General features: G+C 53.0%; 1 protein-coding gene across 2 annotated transcripts in view; it reads right to left on the bottom strand.

Annotated features, from left to right (window-relative positions):
- Positions 1 to 5171: 5171 nt before the first annotated feature.
- The window catches only part of LOC144144533 (protein gooseberry-like), a 70957-nt gene continuing 50446 nt past the window's right edge, over positions 5172 to 25682 (bottom strand). Inside the window, exons 2-7 of one of the 2 annotated variants that reach the window (XM_077676032.1) lie at positions 24694 to 24866; positions 22263 to 22560; positions 18278 to 18504; positions 9644 to 9821; positions 8717 to 8838; positions 5172 to 6896 (exon numbers count right to left, since the gene is read on the bottom strand). In XM_077676032.1, coding sequence (XP_077532158.1) covers positions 6636 to 6896; positions 8717 to 8838; positions 9644 to 9821; positions 18278 to 18504; positions 22263 to 22560; positions 24694 to 24866 — 1259 coding nt within the window. In that variant the 3' untranslated portion in view covers positions 5172 to 6635. Of the gene's footprint in view, positions 6897 to 8716; positions 8839 to 9643; positions 9822 to 18265; positions 18505 to 22262; positions 22561 to 24693; positions 24867 to 25682 lie in introns of both variants that reach the window. The other variant, XM_077676031.1, reaches the window with a different exon arrangement.

The following is a 25682-nucleotide window of genomic DNA, read 5'->3' as shown; positions in this document are numbered from 1 at the left end:
TCTCTCGCACCCTTCCAGCGCACGTGAGGTGCGGGAGAAGCAGCGCTATCACAAGTGCCATTTTTTTTAATAGTTTTTTGTGCGTCCGCTATCAGCGCCATCGCTGAGACCAGCAGTGAACACGGCTCTACGCCATGGGTTAAAAGAAGTGCTTTGAGAGATATAGATTAACTATCACCGTCGGCAGGCGCGCATGCGTGTTCTGCTCCTTTCATTTACCGCCGGTGCAGCTTCACGGCGCTCCTATGCGGTTCGGCCTTAGTTCGGACACAGCTACCGTGTTTCAATTACTTCTGACGGTACATGTACATGTGCCCAAAACGTGCCTGGACGCGTAGTATGCTTTTGTCAACACATTATTTTTGTTGGGGAGAGCAGAGCAAACGTGCATGGAAAGTTGTAAGACTTAAGTTGGATCAACACAAACCGTTTTCGTGCGAGTGTAGCAACCCATCTTACCCGCACCGGTCCGTCCGTCCATCTACCCGTCTATCCATCCATGTCCTTTTATAAACGGATCTATTTATTCATTCATCCATGCCCTTCTTCCCGTCCATCGACACAGACTTTGTATTTTTCTATTTGACCCGTTTTTGTTATATTTTATATCGGCGGCAGCAAACTCTCTTTAAAACGAGAGTCTTAAATTTCCATGTTTGAAGTACCAGCACTGTGAGGGGCAGCAAATCGGTGGCGCAAAAAGAGCGCGCGAGCCGAGGCTTGCGCGCCAGGAACAGTAAACAGCAGTGCCAGAGGAGGGTAGGCAGCTGCCGCACGTAGATTAAGACCACCTCGAGAGCTGGATGTACCTATGTGGGCGAACCGGAGGCACCTGGCGATGGCTGGACAAGGCATGTTGCAGTTCGCTTTGTGGTATGTACGGTAGGTTCAGAAAAAAAATTGGCTGAGGTGAAATTATGGTGCAATTTTCATATTCTGTAAACGAAAATAAATTTCCTAAGCTTCTTGAAGCATACCACGTGCTTGCGAAGCCTAAAGGAAAGCATATCTAGACTAGCGAGCTTGTGATACCATATTTAGTGCATGCTCACGGGTGCGGGCTTGCGGTTTTGTTTGGTTTGTTTTTCGCAATCGCGACAGCAGTTGTGTTTGAAGGAAATTTACCTGATGTCGGGCAGACCAGTGGCACATCTTCTGGGACTGTGTCCGGTTTCCAGACGAAGCCAAGTCAAGGACTTATCCGCCGAAACTCCAAGAAGCAGTGCGCAGTAACGACAAAGACGTTCAACTTTGGGCCGTCCAGCAGGCCCGGGGTGCGCTCGAAAAACACAGACCAGGCGACCCGGCAACGGGGTGCGTTGGCGCTGTGCAGAGTAACAGCAAACCCTAGGTAGACGCCAGGCCCGCGTCGCGGCGAGTAGAAACCGTCGTTTTGCAGGCAACAATAAAGTTATACCTAACCTAGCCTACCTCATGTCGTAAACCGGCAGCGAGAAGTTATCGGGACGAATTCAAAGGCACCACTCTTATTCCACCGTCAGAGAACACCGCAGGTGAGACGTCAACGGCGCGTTCTTGAAATCAACCAATCACGAAACTTTTTCGGGACCGGAACGGAGATCAGTGGAATGCAAGGAGGTTGTATACAACTTCCTTGGTGGAATGCAACGTGTGGGGTCGAGCTAGCGCTGGCACTTTCTTCTCTTTTTTTTCACCATAGGTGTATACACCTAAGCTGGGTTGGGGGGGTCCATAACTGCAGTTCTCGAGTGGGGTCCGCAGCAGATTTTTCGGGGGGTATACTAAGCCCTCTAAGACTCTTTGTTCTCCGTTTTTTGCAAACCTTGATAAAAACGGAAGAAAAAAATATGTATATATATATTCGTCACCCCACTAGACACTTTCCATCTTGTCATTGAATGCTCGCAATCTCCACCCCAGTGGGAGAGGTTGCTGACCAGCTCCGACCGTGATGATCAAGCTATGCTGGTCGACCGGGCGGTGACGGCGGCGTCCTTTCGTGGCCTCCTGGACGTAGGAGGTTGAACACACCCCCTTCCCTTACTCATTTGCTCTATAATAAACGTTTGTTCATTATCATCATCGGGTACTTAAGCCTTCTTTCGGACTTTGAAGGCGAAAGCATTATGCATATCTTTAGCCGCGATACTTATCAAACACTTCTTCACTGCTACATCGTGTTTGCGGCTCTTTCTTCGCTTTCGTTTCTTGGTGACTTGGCGCGAACTGTTTGGTCAGGCAGACTGACGACACTTCACGCCGCAGCGTGCACCCGTTCTGCTCGGGCGCCGCCACGTTCACCCGACATGACGTCAGTGCCGCACGCACTAGGCCTACTCTTTTTCTAACGCTGGCGAAGTGCCGAGGTAGCGTGGACGTAACGCACTCTGCTCCTACTTTGGGACCTGGATTAAAAACCCTCGTGAACTCGAATGTTTTTTTTTTATTCCCTCTTTACAGCGGCGTCCATTTTTTTTTTTTTTTGCACCGAGAAACAATGCCGTTTTTTTTTTTTAGCACAACGTGCTTTGCTGCATGGCACGCATGTTAGGCTTCTCCGCATAGCACGCGCTTTTAAAGTCGGCTTTTGCGCAACATTGCAGCTATGCGGAAAAGCCAGACCAACAAAAGGTACACGGGCAGGAAAGGTGCATCGGCGACTTGAGCTGCTGCAGAAAATTGTTTGGCAGTGTAGCACGGATCTACGTATATTATCGTGGAGCCCCGAGACCCTTTCGCAAGCTCAGAAGGGATCCCGGTACAACCATGGTGGACAAACACTGCACAACGCAGCTATTTCGAAGGCGCTGGTCACGGGAAAAGATAGTGGATATTTCCAGCACCCTTTACAAGCAGGGCTACGGAAACACTCAGTACATGAGCCGTTGTATCGTCCTTACAGCCTATGCGAACTTCCTCGTATGTAGGGGTACCCGTTGCGTTCTACATGTCTCGTTTCGGCGGCCCATCGCCTTTATCGTCGAGGGTTGCGGAGCCCGCGAATCGTTATGGAGACCCTTACATTGCCCTAAGCGTTCAGTGGAGAGTTCTTTCGAGCCAGTGTTGGAAGGTGGATGGAGGAATAGTGAAATTGCTAATATAGCTGCGTTAGTAGCTAGATACTGGTTGTGTTCTCTATACTGCAGCGCATGGTTTCCCCGTGATGGACATTTCGAAAATCGCTGTCCCTGTGGTTGAACGCGTCCTGTAGCTGGCTCCGTCGCAAGCTTGTGGCTCTCCTACGCGCGCCGAGTGCTAATTCTCTATAATTGTGCGCATAATCTGAAACCCGTGTAGTGCCTACCGTGCAGGCCAAAACCAGCGCCTCCAGGTAACGCTGGCGGGCCTCTGAGCAGTGCAGCAACAGGCCATTACACACGGCGACGAGTAGACAGGCACAAGAAAAGCTAGTTCACGCTGTCGCTCCATCACAGACTCGCTCGTGGTCCTCGAGTTCTTCCCAGCTCTCGCAGTGTTCGCGTACCGCGCGTGTGACACCGAGAAGGGGGCCTTATTTAATGCCGGGCCACCCGGCTGGCCGAACCTCTGCGCTGGGAACAAGCTCTGCTGCTGCTCTTGTTCGCGCCCTCGGCGCAAACAGGGCCACCCCGACAGGCTGCTATTTGGAGGAAGGCGGCCATGTCGCGCGCGCCGATTGTGCTCCCGCGTAGACAGGTGCCAATGAGGCCTTCCCGGTAATGACCGGCCGCACCGAGTGCTTCACGTTTTTGGCAAGTGGCCATTAGCGCCGTCGGGTCCGCTCCGTGGGGTAGGTGGGCCCGAAGCGTCTGCGACGACAGTCCCGGCGCGGGCTTGTTTTGCGGTGCGGAGTTGTTCGCCTGTCACGGCGCGGCCGGCCTCTCCGTCACGGGGGCCGCTCCCGTTGCACGCCGATGACGGGGCTCGGGTATCACTCCGCCGCGCGCCCTCGGCTCCCGCATCGGCACCCTCCGCTCGCTACACCTCCGCCCCTGCGCCGAGCTCGACAAACTCGCCGCGTCTGCAGGCCGGCCGGCAACCGGGACGTCGCCTTGCGCGGATCATCGATGCGTTCTCGTCCAGAGGAGCCGCGGGTGGCGAGAAGAAGGCGCGAAAGTGCATCACCGGCGGCGGCGGCGGCAAATCTTGGCCGCCTGACAGCGGGGGGATGCGGCCCGGGCACGCGCCTGGAACATGCGTGCGCTGGCGCGCGCGGCGGCCGCTTTGAAGCGGCGCCTTGCAGCGGGGCGGGCCGCCGCCGCGGTCCGGCGTGTGATAATTGCGGGCCCCGTTGGCAGCCTTTGAGGCGCCGCCTGTCAGGTCCGTGACGGCCCCGTGGGTGGCCGAAACAGACCGGGGGCCGATATTCGAAAATCCCGCGCGCGCTCCAACAGCTTGCATGCGGCCGCGCCTCTTGCCCTTCGTGCATGCAGTGCCTTGCAATGCGACCACCGGCTTACGCGCCGCGGCGGATCACAGCCTCGTTGGCAGACGCTCGTCTGGACGTTAGGCGGTCGGTGAATGTCACTCCGAAAATATCCGCGCGGGCAACACTCGTACATTTTATGTGCTGCCCGTGCACGCTTACAGAAGCAGATTGGCGGGGTAGCAGATCGGCGCCGGGCTGGAAATGTGCAGCAAGTACTTGGCAAGAACAAAACATGAAGTGTTCGTGAAAGTTGCGGAGCAAGGGACTGACGAGGACATTTATCAACGAAGAAAGCAAACTTTTTCTTTTTTTCCGTAGAGGTTCTCAAATTACCCGCGCCTATCACAGCCGCACATTCGTCCCAGCATAACCAATATGCGTATACATATCGCCCGGCGCTCTATGCGGTCATGAACACCGTGCACAGCTGATGGAGCCGAATTCTGCCCCATGCCGTTGGACTGAAGCAAGCTGGTAGTCGCGGCTAGAACAGCTGCATGAGCGTAGCTCCAGTGTCTTTATTAGGCACGAGGAGAAATTGCTTCCAGGATTGCCGTGCTGGGTTCCTCCAGAGTTGTTGGTAACCTTGCATGGGCCCTCCGGCTTACATGACATCATCAGGCTAAATTTGTCGTCATCCGGCCGGGTGACGACAAGTTTAAGTCAGATTTAACAATAAGCGCGAAAGGAGATCGCGGCGCATGCGTCACGTGTGGTTGGCAGGGGCACGGGCGATTTCTCGTCGAAGAATCACTGATTGAGACAGTGTAAGTTCAATGCCTAGTTTTATTAATTACTTTCACTCAGATCTGTGTGTAAAACTCAGTGTGGCGACAAAGGATGAACACAAAGCACTGAATGGACTCACGCAAGGATTCTTTGGTTTACGGCCATCCAAGCCCGTCTTTCTCTCCCTCTCTCCCTCTAGTACACAACCTTCTCTTTCACAGCATTTGCTGCCGCGCCAGCAACCTATATCGCTCTGCATTTATCCTAGCCGCTTAAAATTTAGATCCAGCGAACAGAAACAAAAGGACCTGTTCGGGGGAAACGGCGGGTTTGGGGGAAACGGCGGGCGGGGGTCGTAATAACTGCGGAACTTCTCTCAGGAAATGCTGCGCTCGTATTCTGGGACTCGGTTGAGAGCTTCAGCCGTCTTAACTCGGCGACACCGCGCAACCGGACGAGATTCAAATTTGGGGGGCTTAACGCGCCGAAGCTACATTTGGGCTATGAGGCGCGGCGTAGTGGAGGTGCCCGGATTAATTTTGACCAACTGGGGATCTTTAACGTGCGCCGAAATCTCGAACACACGGGCGTTTTCGCTTTTCGCCTCCACCTAAAAATCGGCCGCAGTAGCCTGGAATCGAACCACAGAAAAAGAACTACCCGCCGTTCACTTTGGAATAAAAAAAACCGGAAGATGCGCTCGAAACTCAATGCGGCCATCTTTATGGGGAAAGCCACCGGGCGGTAGCGCGTACCAATCCAAATCTCAGCAGTGCCGCGCAGTATACTTGAAGTCATAACAACTTTGATTCCAACGCAGGATTCATTGGAACATCATTTAAGCGGCCAAAATTTGTAGGCTTCATTATAAGCAGGCAGCAGCATCACAAAGCAAGGGCGCTGTTTTGCAGTGATCGCATGTCAGCGTTGGTCGACCTGCTAAAAGACGCGACTTATTGCACTTGAAATCGGAACTACTCACTGCAGCGCCGGACGCAAACTGGTCCAACGTACTAAACCCCGACACAGCACAGACCCCTCGTTTCTGGAGCGAGACATGAAGGTATACACTACAAGATGGACATGGGAGCCTCATACTTCCAAATGGTAAGAGGTAAAGACGAACGTCCTCTCTATCCGGTGTTTGCAAAAAGCTTCACAAAGCATGAAATGAAGAAGCGAACAAGTCTAAAATTATCAGGCTCTACTACGACGCACCAATCGCGGAATGCGCACGGCGCGAACGGTGGGCTCTGTCCGCCATCACGTCAAGCAAGCACTGAGTTAAGCTACGTGCACACTAGCGTCAAACCTGCCGTGCCGCCAGCTGCTGTCGGCCGCCAGCGGCGTCGCCCTCGTTGCGGGTGAAGGCTGCGGCGCGACGCCGCTCGCGGCCGTTGGCAGCGCGGCACGGCAAGTTTGACGCTAGTGTGCACGTAGCTTTAACGGGAGGCCGAAATGTCCTTGAGGAGCGGAGGAGACGTCTCTATGTACAGAGTTGCGCAATGCGGCGGGGTCAGAGAGAGAGCCCCCGGAGTCCGGAGTAGTAGAAGGGAGGCTTCAGGTCCAGTCCCGCGGCGGCGAACGGCGGTGACACGAAGGCGTCCGCGCCGAACGACGACGACGACGACGGGTCGGCGGCCATCGCGCTGGGCGCCGAAGTCGGCGCCGCTGGCGAGGGCCAGCCCTGGCTGGCGACGGCCGCAGCCTGCGTACGCCACTCATCCGCCTGCTGGAGGCCCCCGTAGTCCGCCGGGCTCGGAAGCATGTTCAGCATCTGCGGAAAACCCGCGCGCGAGTTGTGTACACCGCGGGGCACGAAAAGAAATGCCGGGAAAATGCTCTTTAAACGCAACAAGGCGACACGCAGAGGGAATCAATGCGCACTCGGGAAAATATATATGCACATCACTACTTTTTACCACAATTCTAACTTCGCAAAAATAAGTTGCGTCGAATCTCCCTGCAGGGTAATTAATCTTGCCGTGTTGGGCTGGTTGGTAGGAACTGAATGTACTGTAAAACAGCTCGAAGACTGTGAAATAGGGCTTATGTGTTTGTCTTTTTTACAGTCCCGTCTTCGCCCTGTTTTCCCGCTGTGAGTACAAGAACTTCCTAAGCTGGCGCCGCCTATACTGCTGGTTCACTTTGAATACTCTCGCCATTCGCTTGCGCAACTGCTGAAGGAGCCTGCCGTTCGGTCTCTGTGGCCTCAGGGTGGAGTTCTGCTCTTGAGACCCGAGTTCGAGCCTTCCCGGGTTGACAACGCAAAAATGGTTTCTAAGATCAATTGTACGCGTTGTTTTCGAAGGATAAGAGTGGGCTGGAGTGCATTCGGCAGGCATTCTCAGGTAATGAATGGCACCCTACCATTGTCACTGAAGAAGAAAGTGTATGACAGCTGCATCTTATTTGTACTCACGTGTGGGGCAGAAACTTGGAGGCTCACAATAGGTTTCAACTCAAATTGAGGACGATTCAGCGAGCAATGGAACAGAATATGATGTGTAACGTTTAAGGGACAAGAAGAGAGCGGAGTGGGTCCGGTAACAAACACGTGTTAAGGACATATTATTAGAAATTAAGAAGAAGAAATGGACGTGGGCAGGGCATGTAATGCGAAGGCAAGATAACCGTTGGTCACTAAGGGTAACAGAGTGGATCCCTAAAGGAAAGCGTTGCAGGGGCGGCAGAAAGTTAGATGGGCAGATAAGATCAAGAAGTTTGCGGGGATAAATTGGTCGCAGTTAGCACAGGACCGGGGCCGACGAACCAATGTTTTCTAGTCAACGTGTTTTTAAGTTTTTAGCTGAGGTGAACTTTCTGCAGCTCTTGTCATATCATGTGTAATCACCCTGGCCCTATACACCAGCCATCTCCATTGTCTTTTGTTTTGCATCACCTTTACTTTTAGTCACATGTTTTAGTACTTACGGTCTCATCATAATTCAGTAACTTCTTCTTTGGCGCTCTTTGCCCATAGTCGGCCTTGCGCCAATAAAACCCAACTATCATCATCATCAGCACAGGACCGGGGTAATTGGAGATCAATGGGAGAGGCCTTTGCCCTGCAGTGGGCGTAGATAGGCTGGTGATGATGATGATCGCGCCGAAAGTATTGGGCTTGTACATTGGAAACCGAATGTCGCTTTTGCAAAGCTTTACACACTTCGTCCTCAGGCTCGCTATTACGGAACGCACACAGATGGCGGTAGTGCATGGTCTCGTAGCGTGAGCTACACTGGCCGAGATTGAGCAGTTTCGCGTGGCTCCTGGAGAGTCGTGCTGCGCATGCGCGAGGAGCAGTGACATCTCACGGCGCACAGCTGGCGCGCCGGAGCCGCCGCGACTGAATTGAATTGGACTGGATTAAATTGATTTGGATTGCATTAAATTGGTCTGGAATTAATTGGATTGGATTGTAAATCGTTTTAGCAGCAGTAAGCATGATGATCGGCTAATCCTAGACAACCAGGAAACCTAAGAATAACCAGATGAACCGTAGCTCATGCCACGTATATCCCGGCATAGCCGCGAGCTAAGCCACTGCTAATTTTTTCGCACAACGAGAAGCGCAGATGAAAACGTGGTGCCCACCTGCGGTTTGAGCGACGCCTGCTGGGGCGGCCCGTAGTGCTGGTCGGCGCCGTAGCCGCCAGACCTCGGATCCGGGGTGACGTGTCCGCTCATACTCTGCATCGCCGGAGGGGGGCCGGCCTCTGCACATGAAGAGCCAACGTCTCGCAACAAGTTCGTCTCTGCACGATGACCGCGTGCAAGGGTGCTGTTTGCAGGCTTAGTTGCCCAGTGAGGTTGCCGAGAGTCGTTATACAATCTAGAGCTATCGTAAAAGGCCGAGGCTTCTGCGCAACTGCTGCGAAGTTGTGAATACCGCCATTAAAGTGTGGGTTGTGCCACGGTATTGCAACAGGTCTGCTCACTGAGCTTGGCTTTATTTTAAGTTGGCAAGGGCAGAACTTTGTACCGTTTGCGGTCATGCTATACGAACAACGGAAAGGAACTTCACATGCAGGCAGCCGAAAGCTGGCAGGGATATCTATATCTTGCTTTTTTGTCCCCGCAGCTTTTCAAGTTTGTCCAACTCAGGAGCGCCGGTGTTTGCTACATAATCGCCATCCGTGTTGTGCCTGCGCTGCACGGCAACTTTAATTGATAGTTGAACGCTTACTTACAAGTGCGCCTAATAGTTGGAGAGTCGGTTGGAGGGCCTTCGGAAGACGTTTGAAATTGTCGTGTAGCACATGTATTAAGCTACGTCCACACTAGCGTCGAACTTGCCGTGGCGCCACTGGCGGCCGACAGGCAGGGCGCCACGGCAAGTTCGACGCTAGTGTGCACGTAGCTTTAGACGAACGCCAGACAAAGCACTTTCTGATGCATGTGCGAGCGGTGACACGGGTACACTTTCCAATTTTTGTGAAATTGGGCTCACAAAGAACCGAGCCAATGAGTCTGAGCCTCATCATTGATATAACCTCCGGGGTGTGCACGCGATGTGCTCACCTTGCGGGCCCTGCAGCGGCGCGTGGTGCGGCGGTGCGTAGGGCTGCTCGGCCGTCTGGAGCAAGTACGGGTTGGCCGCGGCTGCCGGGTAGACTGGCAGGCTGAGCGCCGAGAAGCCGTTCATCTGCTGGCTGCCCATCTGCTTCCGCCAGCGAGCGCGACGGTTGCTGAACCAGACCTGCGCACAAGCGACCGCCGCTCCTTCGTCAGCCACACCCTCCGCGAAATAACCGATTCCGGTAAGAAGAGTGGGAAATTCTCATTGGAGGCGCACACCCATGACAGCATACTTGAGCGCAATATGTCATTAAGCCTTTGCAAGTATTACGTTGTCTGAACATCGTTCCGGAACACCTATCTTCTCCTTATTGTCTATTTATTCCCTAATTTGCAAAAAAAAAAAAAAAAAACACACAAAGCTAGCACACTGCACACGTGACAACACTAGAGGGAAAGATGGAGCAGGATATGGGCGGCTGATGAAGTACAGTGTAGAGAATTTGTCGGTAGTGTTACTTCCCGTTAGCACTAAGGGCGGGCGATTGATCGATTAACCTTCCGATTGATCGCTTAATGCTTTATTCACGATTTATATTTTTTACCGGTTAAAGTCACGTGAGCAAAATGGAACAACAGTGCCATGTCGAAATTGTGAGTGAGCGTGTCGAACGTCATATTCCTGTTAAAAGAGCCCGCCTTTGCGTCACAACAGAAAACGATGCCAGTATGATAAACCGAAGAGATGATAAACCGAAAGCATATAGCCAAGAGTGATGGGAAAATGGCTGCTCTTAATACAATTTCGTCGGCTGTGAGCCAGCGCACTGACTACTAGCGACACCTGCCCGACACATCAGAAGCCAGCGCCGCAAGCGCACAGACTATGGCGACACCAGCCTGACACATCGAAAGCGAGCACGAAGCCGAGCAGAGCGAGTGTGCGGCGCGCGGCCGGCGGTAGTAGCTTGAGAGGCTCCTCGAGGCGTCTTGCCTCGCTAATAAAGTTAGTTTTCTGCCTTCGAGTGCCTTGGTCGCGTCTCGGGCCCTCGCTGGCCCGCGTCGCCCCTCACAACTGGCGCAGTCGACCTCGAACCGTGCCTGGAGCATCGCCCCGTGAAGTTTCGTCGCCCAGCGCTCCCTCCGTGTGCAGGTGCTACCGCCCACTTCGCCGGAGCCATTTCGCGCTTCGCCCTGTGTTTCGCCGACTGTCGTGTTGGCGCCTGCCCGCCCGATGAAGTAACCTGCCTTCAGTGCCCAAACCGTTCGCCCTACTCGCCCTCTCGTCTCGTAACCAGTTTGCTGCCTTGTACCGCCATGCCGCTCGTGAATTGGAACGAGGCTACGCCAGAGGACCTCGCAGGCTTTACAGCAGATTATCTCCGTGAAGAGTTGGCTCGCCGAAATCTGGACGCTACCGGGCCGAAGGAAGAAGTAATAAACCGCCTTATCGCCGACATCGCTGAAAACCGCTCAGCCACGCCCACTTCCCCAGACTCCGCGGCGTCCACCCAGCGGCCTGACACAGCACCGCCTCCGCCGAGCTCCGATGCAGCACAAACTACCGAGTTGCTGACAGGTTTACTTCAGCAGCTCCTTCATGTGTCGCAACGCGCTGCAGTCCCTGTTCAAGTCACAACTCTTCCAGACCTGTCCGCATCGCTTCCTTCTTACAGTGGGGACGGCGGCATTTCAGCGTCCCACTGGATTGAAGAGTTGGAGCGAACTCAAAACCTTGCTTCGTGGCAGCCTTCAACACTACTCGCCGTCGCCATGGGCAAACTTCGTGGAGCGGCCGCTGATTGGAAAGCCGTCATTGGCCGTCAATGCCCGACGTGGGAAACGTTCAGGCAAGCGTTCCTAGATCAATTCAGCGCCAAGCAGACCTTGCTGCAGTGGCAACAAGCAGTTACTTGTCGCGTGCAAGCATACGAAGAGAATCTTGTCAACTACTCTCTGGCAAAGCTTAAGCTCATCTCTGGATGCCCAGTCACTCTCTCGGACACTCAGCGCATAGAGTACGCCCTTCAAGGCATTGCCGACTCGAACCTGGCCACTACTATAGCAGCACAACGCCCAGCGACCGTCGCAGCATATATGGACATTGTCACTCAGCTTGATCAAACACTGAGCCATTCGGCCATTCCATTTTCACGCCCAGGGTATCTAAACGCCACACCACCCACTCCAAGCCTACAGTCGCCTTCCCGCAACTCAGCGTACATGAATCCTCAGGCTGTGTCAGACAGAACGAGCCGGCCACAGCGAATTTCAGCCCTGCCACCAGACCAACAATAGTTCCGATACCACACCATCTCCGCTAAACATGGTGCTCCTGCCTACCGTCCTGGACAGAACTTGGCCGAAGCCGTGTGCTTCCAATGCCGCCAAAAAGGACATCTCGCATCCAAGTGTCCATCTAGAGCTACCGCTCCAACGTCTAGTACACATTCTTCCCCAGCTCTCCACAGTACCCCTTCGGAAACCCTCGATGGATCACTGGTCCAGTGTGCCCTTGTTACCACCACAATTGCTGGGATTGGTTAAGTGGATGCATTTCCGGACAGTGGATCGAAAGTGACGCTTGTTTCCCGCTGCCTGGTCAGCTCTTTGCCCCTCTTGCCCTGGACTAGACCCCCTCTAGTCGTCGTCGGTGGAGAAACAGTAGCTCCAGCTGGTGCCGTATGTTTGAAGGTTTCTGTCGGACCTATCACCGCCTTGGTTGAAGCAGCCGCCCTCCATAATAATGCTGTGCCACTTATATTAGGTGAAGACTGGTTTTCTGCAAGCCATGCACAATTGGTGTTTCAGCCACCCATGCCAACTGAAATTCGCCACGCACCCACAAGAACGATTGTTCGGTGCCATGAACGACTGTTGCCCAGGATGTCGAACGCTGTCATGATCCAGGGGCCCTCTTTCAATCACCATATGCCTGGACACCACAGATCAGCAGGCCTACAGTGTTTGCCACTCCCAGGACCAGATGAGCAGCCGTGGTTAGCACTATCTCGCCAAGATGATGTTCCCAACAACTACAGCCCCTCTCCTGAATGCAAGCAAGCTGCTTCTCCAATAGTTGAGCAGAAACGCAGCCAGTCCAAAAGCAAGTTGAGCAAAAGTCGCAGCAGCAACAGCACAAGTGGCAGTTCCCGCAAGCCCTCGTCCTCATCGAGCTGTAAAGCGCACAAGAGCAGTTCAAGAAACAAGGAGCGGCACAAAGATCCACCCCAGGAGAAAAACAAGTCATGTGACGCCAAACCTTCATCTGCAGGAGATGTTGAGCACAATGCAGAGCACAAGCCACCCGAACTAAAGCAGTTGGAAGCCAAAATTCCAGAGCCAAAACTATCTGAGGCCAAAAGTTCATCGTCAGAAACTGATTCAAGGCGAGCAGAGAAGTCAACGCAGAAGCACCGAGACAAGTCGAAGGACAAAAGCTACAAAAAGCGTTCCTCCAAGGGGCACAGTTCTCAAAAAGAAGCAGCATTGAAAGTCTCTTCGCTTCCACCGCCAGCACACGCAGAACCCGCCTCCGCAAAGCCTTCAATGAGCAGCTCCGTGCTACGTCGTCCACCATCGTCGCCGCCTCCCCCTTCCAACAAACCGCGAAAGCAGAAGTCGGAACGGAAGTTACGGCCAGAGCCTCTGGAGTGGAAGCTGCCAGCGAAGCCCCTGGAGCGGAAGCCGCCCGAACCAACGTTTATAGAACCAAGGTCAGTTGTAAAACTTCGAAGTGTTTCCCGGCGCCACCGCACCAAGCCGCATTGATGGCGCTGCAGTCGCACCCGGCTCCCGCGCGGAGCACCGGGTGGCTGAGGTCAGCACGTTCTGAGGGATACACCTGCCGTTGTGCGGCTAGCGTCTCCGCGCGCGCGTGCTTGCGTACGTGCACGTGCGTGCGTGCGCACTCCAGTTGTACATGGTTAGGCGAGCACCATGCCGGCGTGTTGTGTCCCCGATTGCACGGGTGGTTACAGGGGAAACCAAACCCAAAGGCGCTTTTCTCACACTTCAAGTTACTTCGGCCTTCGTGTAGATATATGGTACTGTGCCAATGCGTGTCTTGACCGAAACCTCTCAGCCAAATCGCACGTGTGGCGTGAATTTTTACCCTGAGGACATAGCAAGGAGCTACACCCATTTCATTAACAGCGAAAAAGTAGAAACTGAGTGAGGAAAGTGGAGCCTCGTCGAAGGAGCCGTCCAGAAAATATTTCCAAACCTGCTTCCTTACCTATCCAAACCGCCCGCAAATAGAAAGAAATTTCCACGCCGAAACATGCAGATTGTTGCACAGACCTCGTCTGCACAGAAAGCCAAAACAAGCGCTAATGGTGCAGCCGAAGAAAGTGCTGCAAATTTAGACGTGCTGGCAGCGAGCAGTAAACCTTCGTTGAGAGACATGGAAGGAGTTCGTTTTCCATTGGCGAGCTGGGGAAATAATGTTGGCAGAGATTACAATAGAAGTTATGTTTTTTTTTTTGTTGTTGTTGTTCAGAAAATAGAGGCATAGCTTCTTTTCGTTTAAAATGTTTTAATCGGGGAAGAAGTAACTATTTCGGTCAGCTGCTGTCTCCGCTGCAGTACCTAGAAGCTCTGTCAATAGCGTAAATACAGTTACTATAATCTCATTTACCGGCACGAAGGAATGACACGAAATAGACGAGATTATAATAGCGGTATCTGCACTATTTAGAGAGCTACAGGCACTGCAGCGGAGACACAGAAATACGGTTTGTGCCAGGCGCACTGCGATCGTCGTCTTCGTCTTGATTCTCTTCTCGGCCCCATCACCACGCGAAGCTGATACTTGACAGCCTATTCTTTTCGCCAAGAGGGATATCCCGTGGAAATATCTCCTTACCTAGAAACTAAAAAAAAATCCACTTTTTGGTTCTTTTATTCAACCGATAAAGCTTTTTTAACGAAATGATGACAATGTTTGCCAGCCCTCAATAATGTCTCTGCATAACGCACCAGCCACATTTCCTGCCTAGAGGGTTATAATATGCAGCCGCCTCAACAAGAAACGTAAATTATATTATGTGAAATGGCAGACGATGCTCCAAACGAACGCGGAAGTGCAGCCACAAAGCCGCGCGGCCTTTGAAATGCAAGCGGCTACTGCGCAATGGTTGTCGCCGATTGAGCGCCGTAGCTCCGGTGAGATGTGGCTAGACTTACCACTTACACGCGTAAATAAAAGGTTATAAACACGGTGATCGGCATATTTCGCGATTACGCTCGCAACGGCAGTACAGATGCGGCCTGCGCTGCTTTCGCTCGTGCTTCCCCAGCGGCTGAAGGGAGCCGGTTGCGACGGCGACGCCACCTGGCGCTGTGGGTCGCTCGGGCGCCGTATTGCTGACATGGCGGAGGCGGAGAGTTTTAAAACTGACCTTGGTTCTATAAACGTTGGCCCGAACCCCCAGCGCCAAAGGCGCCTACCCGAGCGCTTGAAGGACTATTCCCTCTCGCAATGAAGGCAGCAAGCAGTGCCACTTCCGTGACCAAAGGGACTTGGTCCAACAGAGAGGAGCCGGATGTGAGCCAGCGCACTGACTACTAGCGACACCTGCCCGACACATCAGAAGCCAGCGCCGCAAGCGCACAGACTATGGCGACACCTGCCTGACACATCGAAAGCGAGCACGAAGCCGAGCAGAGCGAGTGTGCGGCGCGCGGCCGGCGGTAGTAGCTTGAGAGGCTCCTCGAGGCGTCTTGCCTCGCTAATAAAGTTAGTTTTCTGCCTTCGAGTGCCTTGGTCGCGTCTCGGGCCCTCGCTGGCCCGCGTCGCCCCTCACACGGCAACCCTTGGACTTTATACACTAAGTCAACTTTTGTGTGCACCTCTGAACTCACGCGTATCCTTATACCACAGGGCAAACTTTGGAACAAGAAACATATGATAATAAACGGCTAGCGGGCGATTATACCGTTTGGCCGTTGTATAATTTCTGTAGTAAGTAAACGACGATAAATCGGCGCCCCCTGCAATTACGGTGGGTGCTGATATTCTTGATATTAGAAAAGTGGGAATGACGAACGCAATGATAAGCGTCCCGCCCGCATCAGCGCCGTGATGATGACCTACTTACCTCATTCGGAATGTCTCTGAACAGGCCGACGAGCATATCCATCATTGTTTTTATTATGGTATTTATCCCTAACGTGCTTTACGGGCTACCAAAGCTCTGATAGAGTACCTGCAACACACAGGTCTAAACCAGTCGCTGTGAATAACTAGCCCTTTCTGTGTTCATCAAGTTCTTGAACATCATCGCCATTATCTTCATCACGTCACCAACTGGCATAGCCAGTTAGGCATTTTAGCCCAGCTAACATCGCCAGACTTCATTAAAGATCTCTCTCTCTCTCTCTCTCTCTCTCTCTCTCTCTCTCTCTCTGAATATTACTACAGTATTATATTTGGTAATTTTTCTTGCTAAACCAACGCAACCGATTAACTGATTTTTTACCGACTCCTAGTCCTACTCAGCACATTGGAAAAAACGGAGGCGCTGCAGTCTTTGCAACGCCAGTTTTTCCAACCAAAAAAAAAAAAAAAAAACTTTTCTCATGGCGCTTTACCTGCAAGCGTTTTATATATCTATGTGTTTCCTTAATTCGCCTTAAAAGGGATGACAATAAACTATGTTCTCTCTCTCTCTTTGTAATTCCTATCTGGCTCGTGCCAGTTTTCCGTGTCCATACTGTTACTAGATCATTCATATTACACGCACAACCCCTAGAACCCACGCAAAATGAAATCGAGGTTATGCGTGTCCAAGCTACAAGGTGCAAGGAGTAATCTTGACCGCCAGGGGACCTTAAAGGGACCCTGCAACACTCTTTGAGCAGCGCAAGTAAACCTGCGCGACATTTAGATTACACCCCCAGGAATACCTGAGCCAAACATTACACGTGTACGTGAAGCGGTAACCGCGCAAATCGCTGTGAAAGACGCGGAAAAATCAACCGCGCTCCTTTCTATTTTCCTCAGTATGCAGCTCAATCGCGGCCCGAGGGACGTCACTCGGGCCGCGCTGTTGACGTCACAGTTAAAATGATCAAAATGACAAAAAAGATATTTTCCTTTCGTGTTCCGGTGCAATCCGCTGCCGTCGGTGGTGCTATGGTCCCTAGAAATTTCTAGGGACCATAGTGGCGCTGTGCACTAAACTCATCTAGACCGCAACATCTGGCAACCTGCTTGATGTTTGTGGTTCCAAAAATGGCGTACAGCGAGTCTGCGCGAGCGCTTGCGAGCGTATGAGTGGCCCTGTTTCGAGCAAACGGAGTTCCGTCGACGGCGCGTACTGTTGCTGTGGCCGTTCGCGCGGGTGTACCGTTACTACACTGTACCGTGATGGTGGGGTGGCTCCGGGGGACCGCCGCCGGCTCTTTTCCTGGCTTTGCGGCGAGGAGTGTCCGCATACGGGTCGAAACCCATGTCTGCGCTCGCCGCTTCGAGCCGCGCTCGCAGAGCTGGGTCTATCGCACGACGAAACGCACGGTAGCGAAGGAAGGTATCCGAAAACACAACAGTCGGATAACCCACATGAAGGCAACTATGCCTGAATTGCCGCACCGCTCCTTCCGCACCGGAAACGACCGACTCCCCGTTGCCGAGATAAAGTGAAAACCTGCCGGCCCATGACATATTGAAGGCTCCAAAAGAGAACGTCACGAGGCTCCCCCCTCTCCGGGAGAGAGCGCGCAGCCTTGGCCGCGTAGTCCACGCTGAGTTGAGAGGGAACGATTATGCGCGATTTTTCATCGCGTGTATCTACGGTGATACTGAACGGATTCTTGCGGCAGGAGATTCCTGAGACAATAGACTTTAACCAAACATCCATACCAAATAGTCGGTTGTAAGTGTTGCAGGATCCCTTTAAACCTGCGCCCAGGTCTCGGTACACGGGCGTTTTTCTACGTCTCCACCAGAAAAATGGCCGCCGAGAGTCGAACCCGCGACGTTGTATGCACGATAGCCGTCGCCTTGGCCACTGAGATTGACCGCTAGGTACTTCGAAGTGACGTTAGCCTGCAGGGACTAGTGAACTATACTATCGCTGCAGAGAGGCAGTGTCCCGGCTATCTCATACTCAAGCTACATCACGTGTCATTTAGTCATATCTGCGCGTAAAGGATAGGTATTTGCTTTTTTGCAAGGGGCTGCTGCCCTCGTCCAGATCTGCCTTGAAGAGGTTTCGCCAGAACGGGCGCTAAATTTCAAGAAAAGGCTCCCAAATAAGCATGTCTGCTTCATAAAATCAGTTGATTTATTTTGGGGGTAACCCACCGCTATGAGGCGCGCCGTAGCGGAGGACTCCGTATTAATTTCGACCACCTGGGGATCTTTAACGGGCACCGAAATATCGACAGGCGGCGTTCTCGCTTCAGCCACCGCGGCCGAGATCAAACCCGCGTCCTTGGGCTCAGCAGCACAACGCCTTAGCAACTGAGCCACCGCGGCGGGTTCGTGAAATCTGTGTTGTGCCTGTGCACCTCTGGTAAACAGATTGTTCAGCAGAGGTGCCAGGCACAACGTCGCCGCGCGGCCGCCGATTCGTGTGTGTGTGTGTGCGTGTGGTATTCCCGCGGAGAGTGTGTGTGTACCTGGACCCTTGCCTCGGTGAGTCGTGTGCGCTGGGCCAGCTCCTCGCGCGTGTAGATGTCCGGGTACTGGGTCCTCTCGAACGCCTTCTCCAGCTCGTCCAGCTGGGCAGCCGTGAAGGTGGTCCGCGAGCGGCGCTGCTTGCGCTTCAGCGTCAGCCCCGGCTCTGCCCCCGGGTCGCCGCCGCACTCGCCGTCCGAGAACGAGTCCAGGCTGCAGTCGCCGCCCGACAGCCGCGAGCCTGAAGGGCAAAACATAGGAACCTGAAGGGCGAAACATACGAGCCTGAAGGGCGAAAGGGCAAAGCATACGAGCCTGAAGGGTGAAACACAGGAGCCTGAAGGGTGAAACACACGAGCCTGAAGGGTGAAACACACGAGCCTGAAGGGCGAAACATAGGAGCGGAAAAGGACACGTCGGCGCACGCATCTCCCGCTCCGAGGACCAGTTTATCTGCCGGAAGACCCCCGGATTGGCAGCTCCCGCACGCTTCCAACATGCTAGACATTTTGCCGCGCCGTGTCGGAAACCGAATTTGCTCGGTCGCACATGTGTCTGCCGCTTGAATCACGCGTGCCTTCAAGAAACCCGGGGCGTCACCGTATAGTCGCGGCCAAACTGTACAACAATGATCGTACGTATTGCCTCACGTCGATGTGTCGATATGCAGTTTAACGATAATTTCGCTTCATCCATGTAATTCTTCTGCATTCACGTTTTGCTCTTGTGCACCTTTCTCCTGGGAAAGCCAATTTTTTCGCCTTGTGCGCGTAAGAATTTGTTTCGCTTATATTTTGTTACCTTTTATTACAGTTAATTACGTTTCATTATTATTTTTGTCACGAATGAAACGAGGATTTTTTTCTTATCAGCTTTGTAAAAGCGATAACTGTTTTTATCTGCCAATATGCGTAGCTCCTCCCCTTCCCAGCTCTCCTTCTCCTTAACTGTAAAGCCAGACTGGCACTGTGGTTATCGTAAAGAATAAATAGGTTTCAATCACCATTCTTCCTCCCCAGGTTAATACGTGCAATTGATATTGGTGGGCTTGTAGTTACGTCTGTTTGCGGAATGGCACTGTACATGTCCGCATGTATACTTGATCTATTCGCTTTCACTTCGTTCCGCGCAGTACAGCGTAAGTTCAATCCTAATTGGCGAGGCAACTCTAAAAACCAACATCTACGGAAACCCGGTAGCCTTAGGTAACTTCCATGCGGAAATATTCTCAGATAACTGCAAGCACTGCGGTCACCGTGGAGTCCTCGCGCACATGCATGTGGGAAGAAACCACCGTTCGAAAAAAACCAGAAGAAACCACCGTTCGAACAAGACCCCCGTATACTCCCCATAGACATAAAACACGCTGAGCGCTGGTAGACCTTGCTGCGCCGCTCCGATCCCCTAATGATCCCTAATCCATCTAATCCAGGTGGCTGTAGACGCCGCCACGAACCAAAATATCCTGGTTGACCATTGCAACGCGGCAGAGGGGGCGCCAAGTTCCCTCATATGGTGCCACATCGGCTCGAGATAGCCTCCTCAGCAATCACGACTTGGTCTCGCACTACCGTCTCGTCACCGCGTGTTTCCCCCCGCTCATGTGATCCTGCCGGCACAAGCAAGGCGGCGACAGCGGTGGATCGGTTCACCATGGAGATGTGGATCCCTGGATCCGAGCTATCCAGCGCCCCTCATACAGATCGTCACACCTCTGCACGTGGCGGTTCTTGCAACCCGACACTCTTCCGTGTCGTGCAGTACTGCGCCATATCCGTCCCACATACCCAACTGCCCTTCGTGCGGTGCTCTAGCGACCGTGTCCCACTCCATATGGGCATGTCCAAATGATTCCTTCCCCTCCATGAGGCGTTAAGAGCTGAAGGATGAGGCACTGGGTCTCTCGGATCTAGGGATCCAAATTTTCTTGGTGAACCGAACCACCGCTGGTCGCCGCAGGCTCATGCCGGCGGCCATCCCGCCAACTCTTAACTGCATTTTGCAATAAACTCTCTCTCTCTCTCTCTCTCTCTCTCTCTCTCTCTCTCTCTCTCTCTCTCTCTCTCTCTCTCTCTCTCTCTCTCTCTCTCTCTCTCTCTCTCTCTCTCTCTCTCTCTCTCTCTCTGTCAAGCACAATAATTTGGAATAACTTAGAAGAGCAAACGTGTCTACGTCAACCAACCAGGCACGCAAAACTGCCTGCAGGATTGACCCGATTAACGCTGCAGAGCCCCGTAGCTTCGTCAGCCGTGTCCAGAAATGGCGAAGCTGTGGTATTACACCGTTTGGCGGAACATGGACATGTGAGAAAACTTTCAAACAACATTTAAGTGCAAGAACTGCGCCAGAAGCAGCGCTTATGAGCATGTCACTTTGTATATACGCCAAACACAAGGCTGCACTCGCGGGCAAAGGCGGTTTCGGAGGCACCTTGAAGAAACCACCGCGAAGGCATCGCGCGTATCGCAGGCGCTTGCCCGCACTGCGGACCGCATTAATGCGAGGGACACGCGCACGGTACACCTCGCGGCAGAAGGTCCCGGTAACAGAGATGTCCGAGGGCGACGTGAAAATGCACACGCGCACACAGGGCGCTGTAAGGCGGAGGGGAAGGAACGCGAAAAATACCTGCCGCTTGCGCGCGAGAAGTGGGCACAGACTGTACAGCTGTTTCATCCGGCGAGCCCTTCTTTGCGGCGCCCATTTAATTGAACGACGCACGAGGGAACCAGTTACTCGACTACGCCACGATTGAACCTCCGTCCTTCCCGAAGAGGCAGCAGCTCGGAGCCGCCGCCCCAGCCGTCATCACCCTAGACCAAAGGAAAGACTTCCGAGCGTCAATATCGCATTACAGATGCGCGACCAAATTATCAGTCTCACAAGCCATCGGATTGAATCTCGATTTTTGTTATTTAATTGTGTCCACAGATAAAGGCGTACGGCATCCTGTAGTTGATGGAGGCGGAAGAGGTCTGTTTTCATCTTCAAAGAGACGGTGCGGCGTGGTCTGCCGTACGTTTCGTTCTAACATATCCCCCCCCCCCCCCCTTTATTCAAGGCGAGGGTGAAAGGGGGGGGGGGGGGTAGGAAAGCGGGACGCACTAATGGCCCCCGAGGCTGCCGCCGCCGCAGTGGGGGCGTCACGAGTTGACCCCGTCGCCTTTGACTCGTGCGTGAAACAACCGCAGGGACGCCGCCGCCGCCTAATAAACCTCGCCGCCGCCGCGCAGATGCGCACTTTTTTGAGGGGGCGGACCTTTAGGGACATTTCGTAACTATGTGTGTGCGCCGTGCAAAGCAGGTGCTGCCTCCACTTTGTCGCCGCGCGCCCATACTGCGAAGAACTGCGAATAGAACGCCGTTTCCCGGGACTATAGACTGCCTCGGCATACGCCTTCCTGAAAAAGCCTCTCGGACAGGCATGCGGAACTGCGGAAGTAGCAACTGACTCTTTCCGCCTCACCTTTTCACCCACCTCCGACCGCAGAAAGTCCATCGTCCTGCACAGAACTGTGCGTGCACACAACCCATTCTTGCAGAGTTAGAAGAAATGTTGCTATAATTAACACCTAAATAACACCCACTGTCTGCCCCTAATCAAGTATAGAGCCCGCTACTCTGGTACATTGTGTTTACCTATGGCAGACGGTCCCACGCCCACCTATAGCTTCTCCTATAACACGTAGCTCAAAGTATAGTGTGCAGGTGGTCAATGGAGACTGTTTGGTGTAATACCTATCACTTTTGGCGAAATTACCGTATTGGCAGTAATTATCACGTAACCATTCGTGGGTAGCTGCGGAGCCATGCTCTAGCTAATGACGTCGAGTTCTTAAGGGCGATACACATGTGCGGAAAACGACGCGTTTCCGCACGCGCTTTTTTCCCTGCCGGACCGGTTTCCAGACGCGCGTGTAAACGCGTCGTTCCCCGCACATGTGTATTACCGACAGTGCGAGAGTGGCGAGGCGGGGGGATGGAGGGGGGCATACTGACCGGTGGTGTTCATCTCCTTGGCGGCCAGGATGCCGTCGATGGAGTGCTTGTGCTGCAGCAGCATGCTCTTGGTGTCGTCCTCGTCGTCGCGGGGTCCGCGCAGCAGCCTGCTGATGGAGGAGACGGAGGGCGCGCCCGCACGCTCGCAGATGCCCTCCTTGATGAGCCGGTCGCGGATCTCCCAGCTGAAGATGCCCGGGTTCTCGCGCTTGTACTCCTCGATGCGCCGCTCGACCTCGGGCGTCGCCACCCGGGGCTTGCTGCCGCCGATCACGCCCGGTCGGATGCTGCCGGTCTCCTGCGAGGACGCGTCATCACGCGGGTGTTCTACAGCTACGCCAACGTAATCTTTAAAGCAGTCTCCTTTTATCCCATTGTAGATGCAAACTATGAGACATAAACAGCCATATAGATGGCCAGAGAGGTAGCCATATAGATAGCCATATAAATAGCCATATAGCTAGCCGAAGAGATAGCCAGAACGATAGCCACATAAATAGCCAGACTGTTAACTAAAGTGATCGCATATAGACAGCGAGAGCGATATCCATATAAATAGCCAGAGCGATAGCCAGAGAGATAGCCAGAGAGATATCCATATAGATAGCCATATAGATAGTCATTAAGATAGCCATAAGATAGCCATAAGATAGTCATAAGATAGTCCTATAGATAGCCAGAGAGATAAGCTTGATTGATTGGTTTAACGCACCGACGCAACAGAGGCGATAAGGCGCGCCCGGTTTAATTTTGACCACCTGGGGATCTTTAACGTGCGCCGAAATCTCGTACACACAGGCGTCAGTTTGCTTTTCGCCTCCATCAGAAAAGCAGCCGACCCGCCGGGAATCGAACCCGCAACCTTGTGCTCAGCAGCGCAACGCCTTACCAGAGAGATAAGCGTGAACTCGCTTGAACGGAAGGTTTCTTAGTTGCAACAATATAAATCGCAAATAAGGAGTCTACGATATAGCCCTGCCGTTCAGAATTACGATTCAGGATGAAGAGAGGCCAGCATGACGGAAGAAACGCGTATAAGAAGCAGGGACGTGGCTGAGAGGTCGAAAGGACGCAGAGGTGGCTTTGATTGACTGATCGGTATAGCCAGAGGCTATGCATGCGCACGTTATACTCGTATTGTTGATTTCGCGGCAAAGAAAAAAAGAAAAAAAACGTTCTACGTGAGAGCACGAATATAGTCGCGCATTCACTGCCACCTTTCGACACGCCACACATTTTTTTTTTCCTACTGGGAGAAGATAGGCTCGGTATATGTGGAGAATCGCCTGTTAATAGAAGCCGGCTGGGAAGGAAAGGAAAGCCTGCAGGCTTAGCGGTGGGCACAAAGAAGGTCGGATTTCTGTCGCTTCTGAACCGTTGCCTTCAGCTGGCTACACCATTGACTCGGTGTCACCCGACCACAGGGAGACGTCCTAATCGCCTGCGCCACACAAAGCCACGAAACAGCCTCAAAGCGACCGCAAACGCGAACCGTGCGGACCATTGACGCCATTGTGTTATATATACAGTCGCTTTGACAAGCCCCGCGCGGCGACCCGCGGCGCGAATTGAACTTGCATGCATCACTGCGGAAGCTCGTCTAGAACCGCGAGGACATGGGAAGACGCTGTGGCAGCACGGCCGGCCATTCCAGCCGCTTGGCCTCATTTGCCGTTTTAACGTTGCAAGTAAATTTACCGCACGGGTTCGTCTCGCGCCTCAAAACTTAACACGCAAGTTGGGTTTGCAAATTCACGTGCATATATTCGCTCAGATACAGTACACATACTTCTCAATCAATATATTGCCCATGATCGTTTGGCTATTCCCGGCCGCGGTGGCCGCTTTTCTGATGGAGGCGAAAAGCAAAAATGCCCGCATGCGTACGGCATTTCGGCGCACGCTAAAGATCCCCAGGTGGTCAAAATTAATGCGGAGCCCTCCACTACGGCACTTCTCATCTCCTGCGTTGCGACGGCACGTTAAACCCTACAATCAATCAATGAATCAATCAACTATCATTTGACTCTACTAATATTAACACGTAATTCCAAGTTGTGCAGCTTGAAGGGTGTCACATATGTTCAGAACAGTGCTCAAATCTGCGCACAAACGTATTGCTGCGGGTGAGTATTTGCGCTTCTTTTAAGTTTGCGTGTGCAGCGTGTTGGCGAACGCAGCTGTGAGAGCAAAGTGGGCCCGTATATTCGGCTCAGCGCCATTCACAATGTCGCACGAAGGGCGCCCAGCGCGAGCACGTGTTGCACCGCGTGTTCGCTGCGGCCAACTTTGGGCGCTGCAGGCGCAAAGGCGAATGCCGGGAGGAGATGAGCCGCTCGTTGTGCGGCGGCCAAATCGGATTATCCCAGGGGGCCGGCCTGACTTTTTCCGGCCGGCCGCGGGGATTATCCGCGGGGGTCGACGAGCGTACCTGGTAGCGGTTGAGGATCTTGGAGACGCATCCATGCGACACCCGTAGCTGGCGCGAGATGACGCAGGGCCGGATGCCGGCGGCCGCCATCTCGACGATCTTGAGCCGAATGTGGTTGGGCAGCGGTCGGCCGTTGATGAACACGCCGCCCAGCTGGTTCACGCGCCCTTGGCCTGCACGCGGGGAACACAGACACCTTTAGCATATGAAGACGACAGTCTTTCTTGGGCTACTTAAACGCAGAAATTTCGGTCTACGTCTGTCTGTCTGTCTGTCTGTGAGTGACTCGAATTAGCCACCCGGCCAAAGCGAAACCGAAGCTGCGCAATAGTATTGTATACTCACAGCCAAATCTGAAGGTCTAAGTTCGGTGTCAGTGTGTATACTTGTCAACATTTATCAACAAGAACAAGACATTACGCAAATATAAGGCAGATAATCAAAACATAAGTAATATTTGCAGTGTTCCTTTATTTAAAAATTCATGTATGCTTGGTTTTTGTGATAGCAAATGAAATACTACATCAACGGCAGAAAACCGTGACCTGCTGTTGCCAGCGCTATATATATCTCCTGGCGGCATTTAAGAAATCAAACGGCAATAGCAACGAAAGGTTCCACTAGATGGGATCCACGTTCCGCTTGGAACGCTCGTGCAGTAGGGCACCGTGGTTCTATAAATGTTGTAGTAGAGTGCCTCAATTCACGCGCGTCTCCACCGTACGGCAGCGCTGGCATCAAGACACCCGACTTGTAAATTTGTAAATTTGTAAACTTGTAAAAACGCGGTAAATTTCAATTGACTTGAGCAAACCTCTGGCGTGTTATCTTGGGAGGAAAGAGACGGAGAAGGAACAACATGAGAGGTGAGGGGAAAAGAGAAGAGAGGCCTTTACTTGGCAGGGGCGCCAGTCGACTATCGTCTTTGGGCGACATTTGCAATGAAAGGAGCAGATACGCGGCCAATTTTTAAGTGCAATGCACTTCTT

Source organism: Haemaphysalis longicornis, unplaced genomic scaffold (genome assembly GCF_048455015.1).
Source record: "Haemaphysalis longicornis isolate Haplotype H1 unplaced genomic scaffold, Haemaphysalis longicornis Haplotype H1 scaffold_7, whole genome shotgun sequence".
Lineage (NCBI taxonomy): Eukaryota > Metazoa > Arthropoda > Arachnida > Ixodida > Ixodidae > Haemaphysalis > Haemaphysalis longicornis.
The sequence above is the reverse complement of the archived record's forward strand: the minus strand, read 5'-3'. Positions and strand labels throughout refer to the sequence as shown.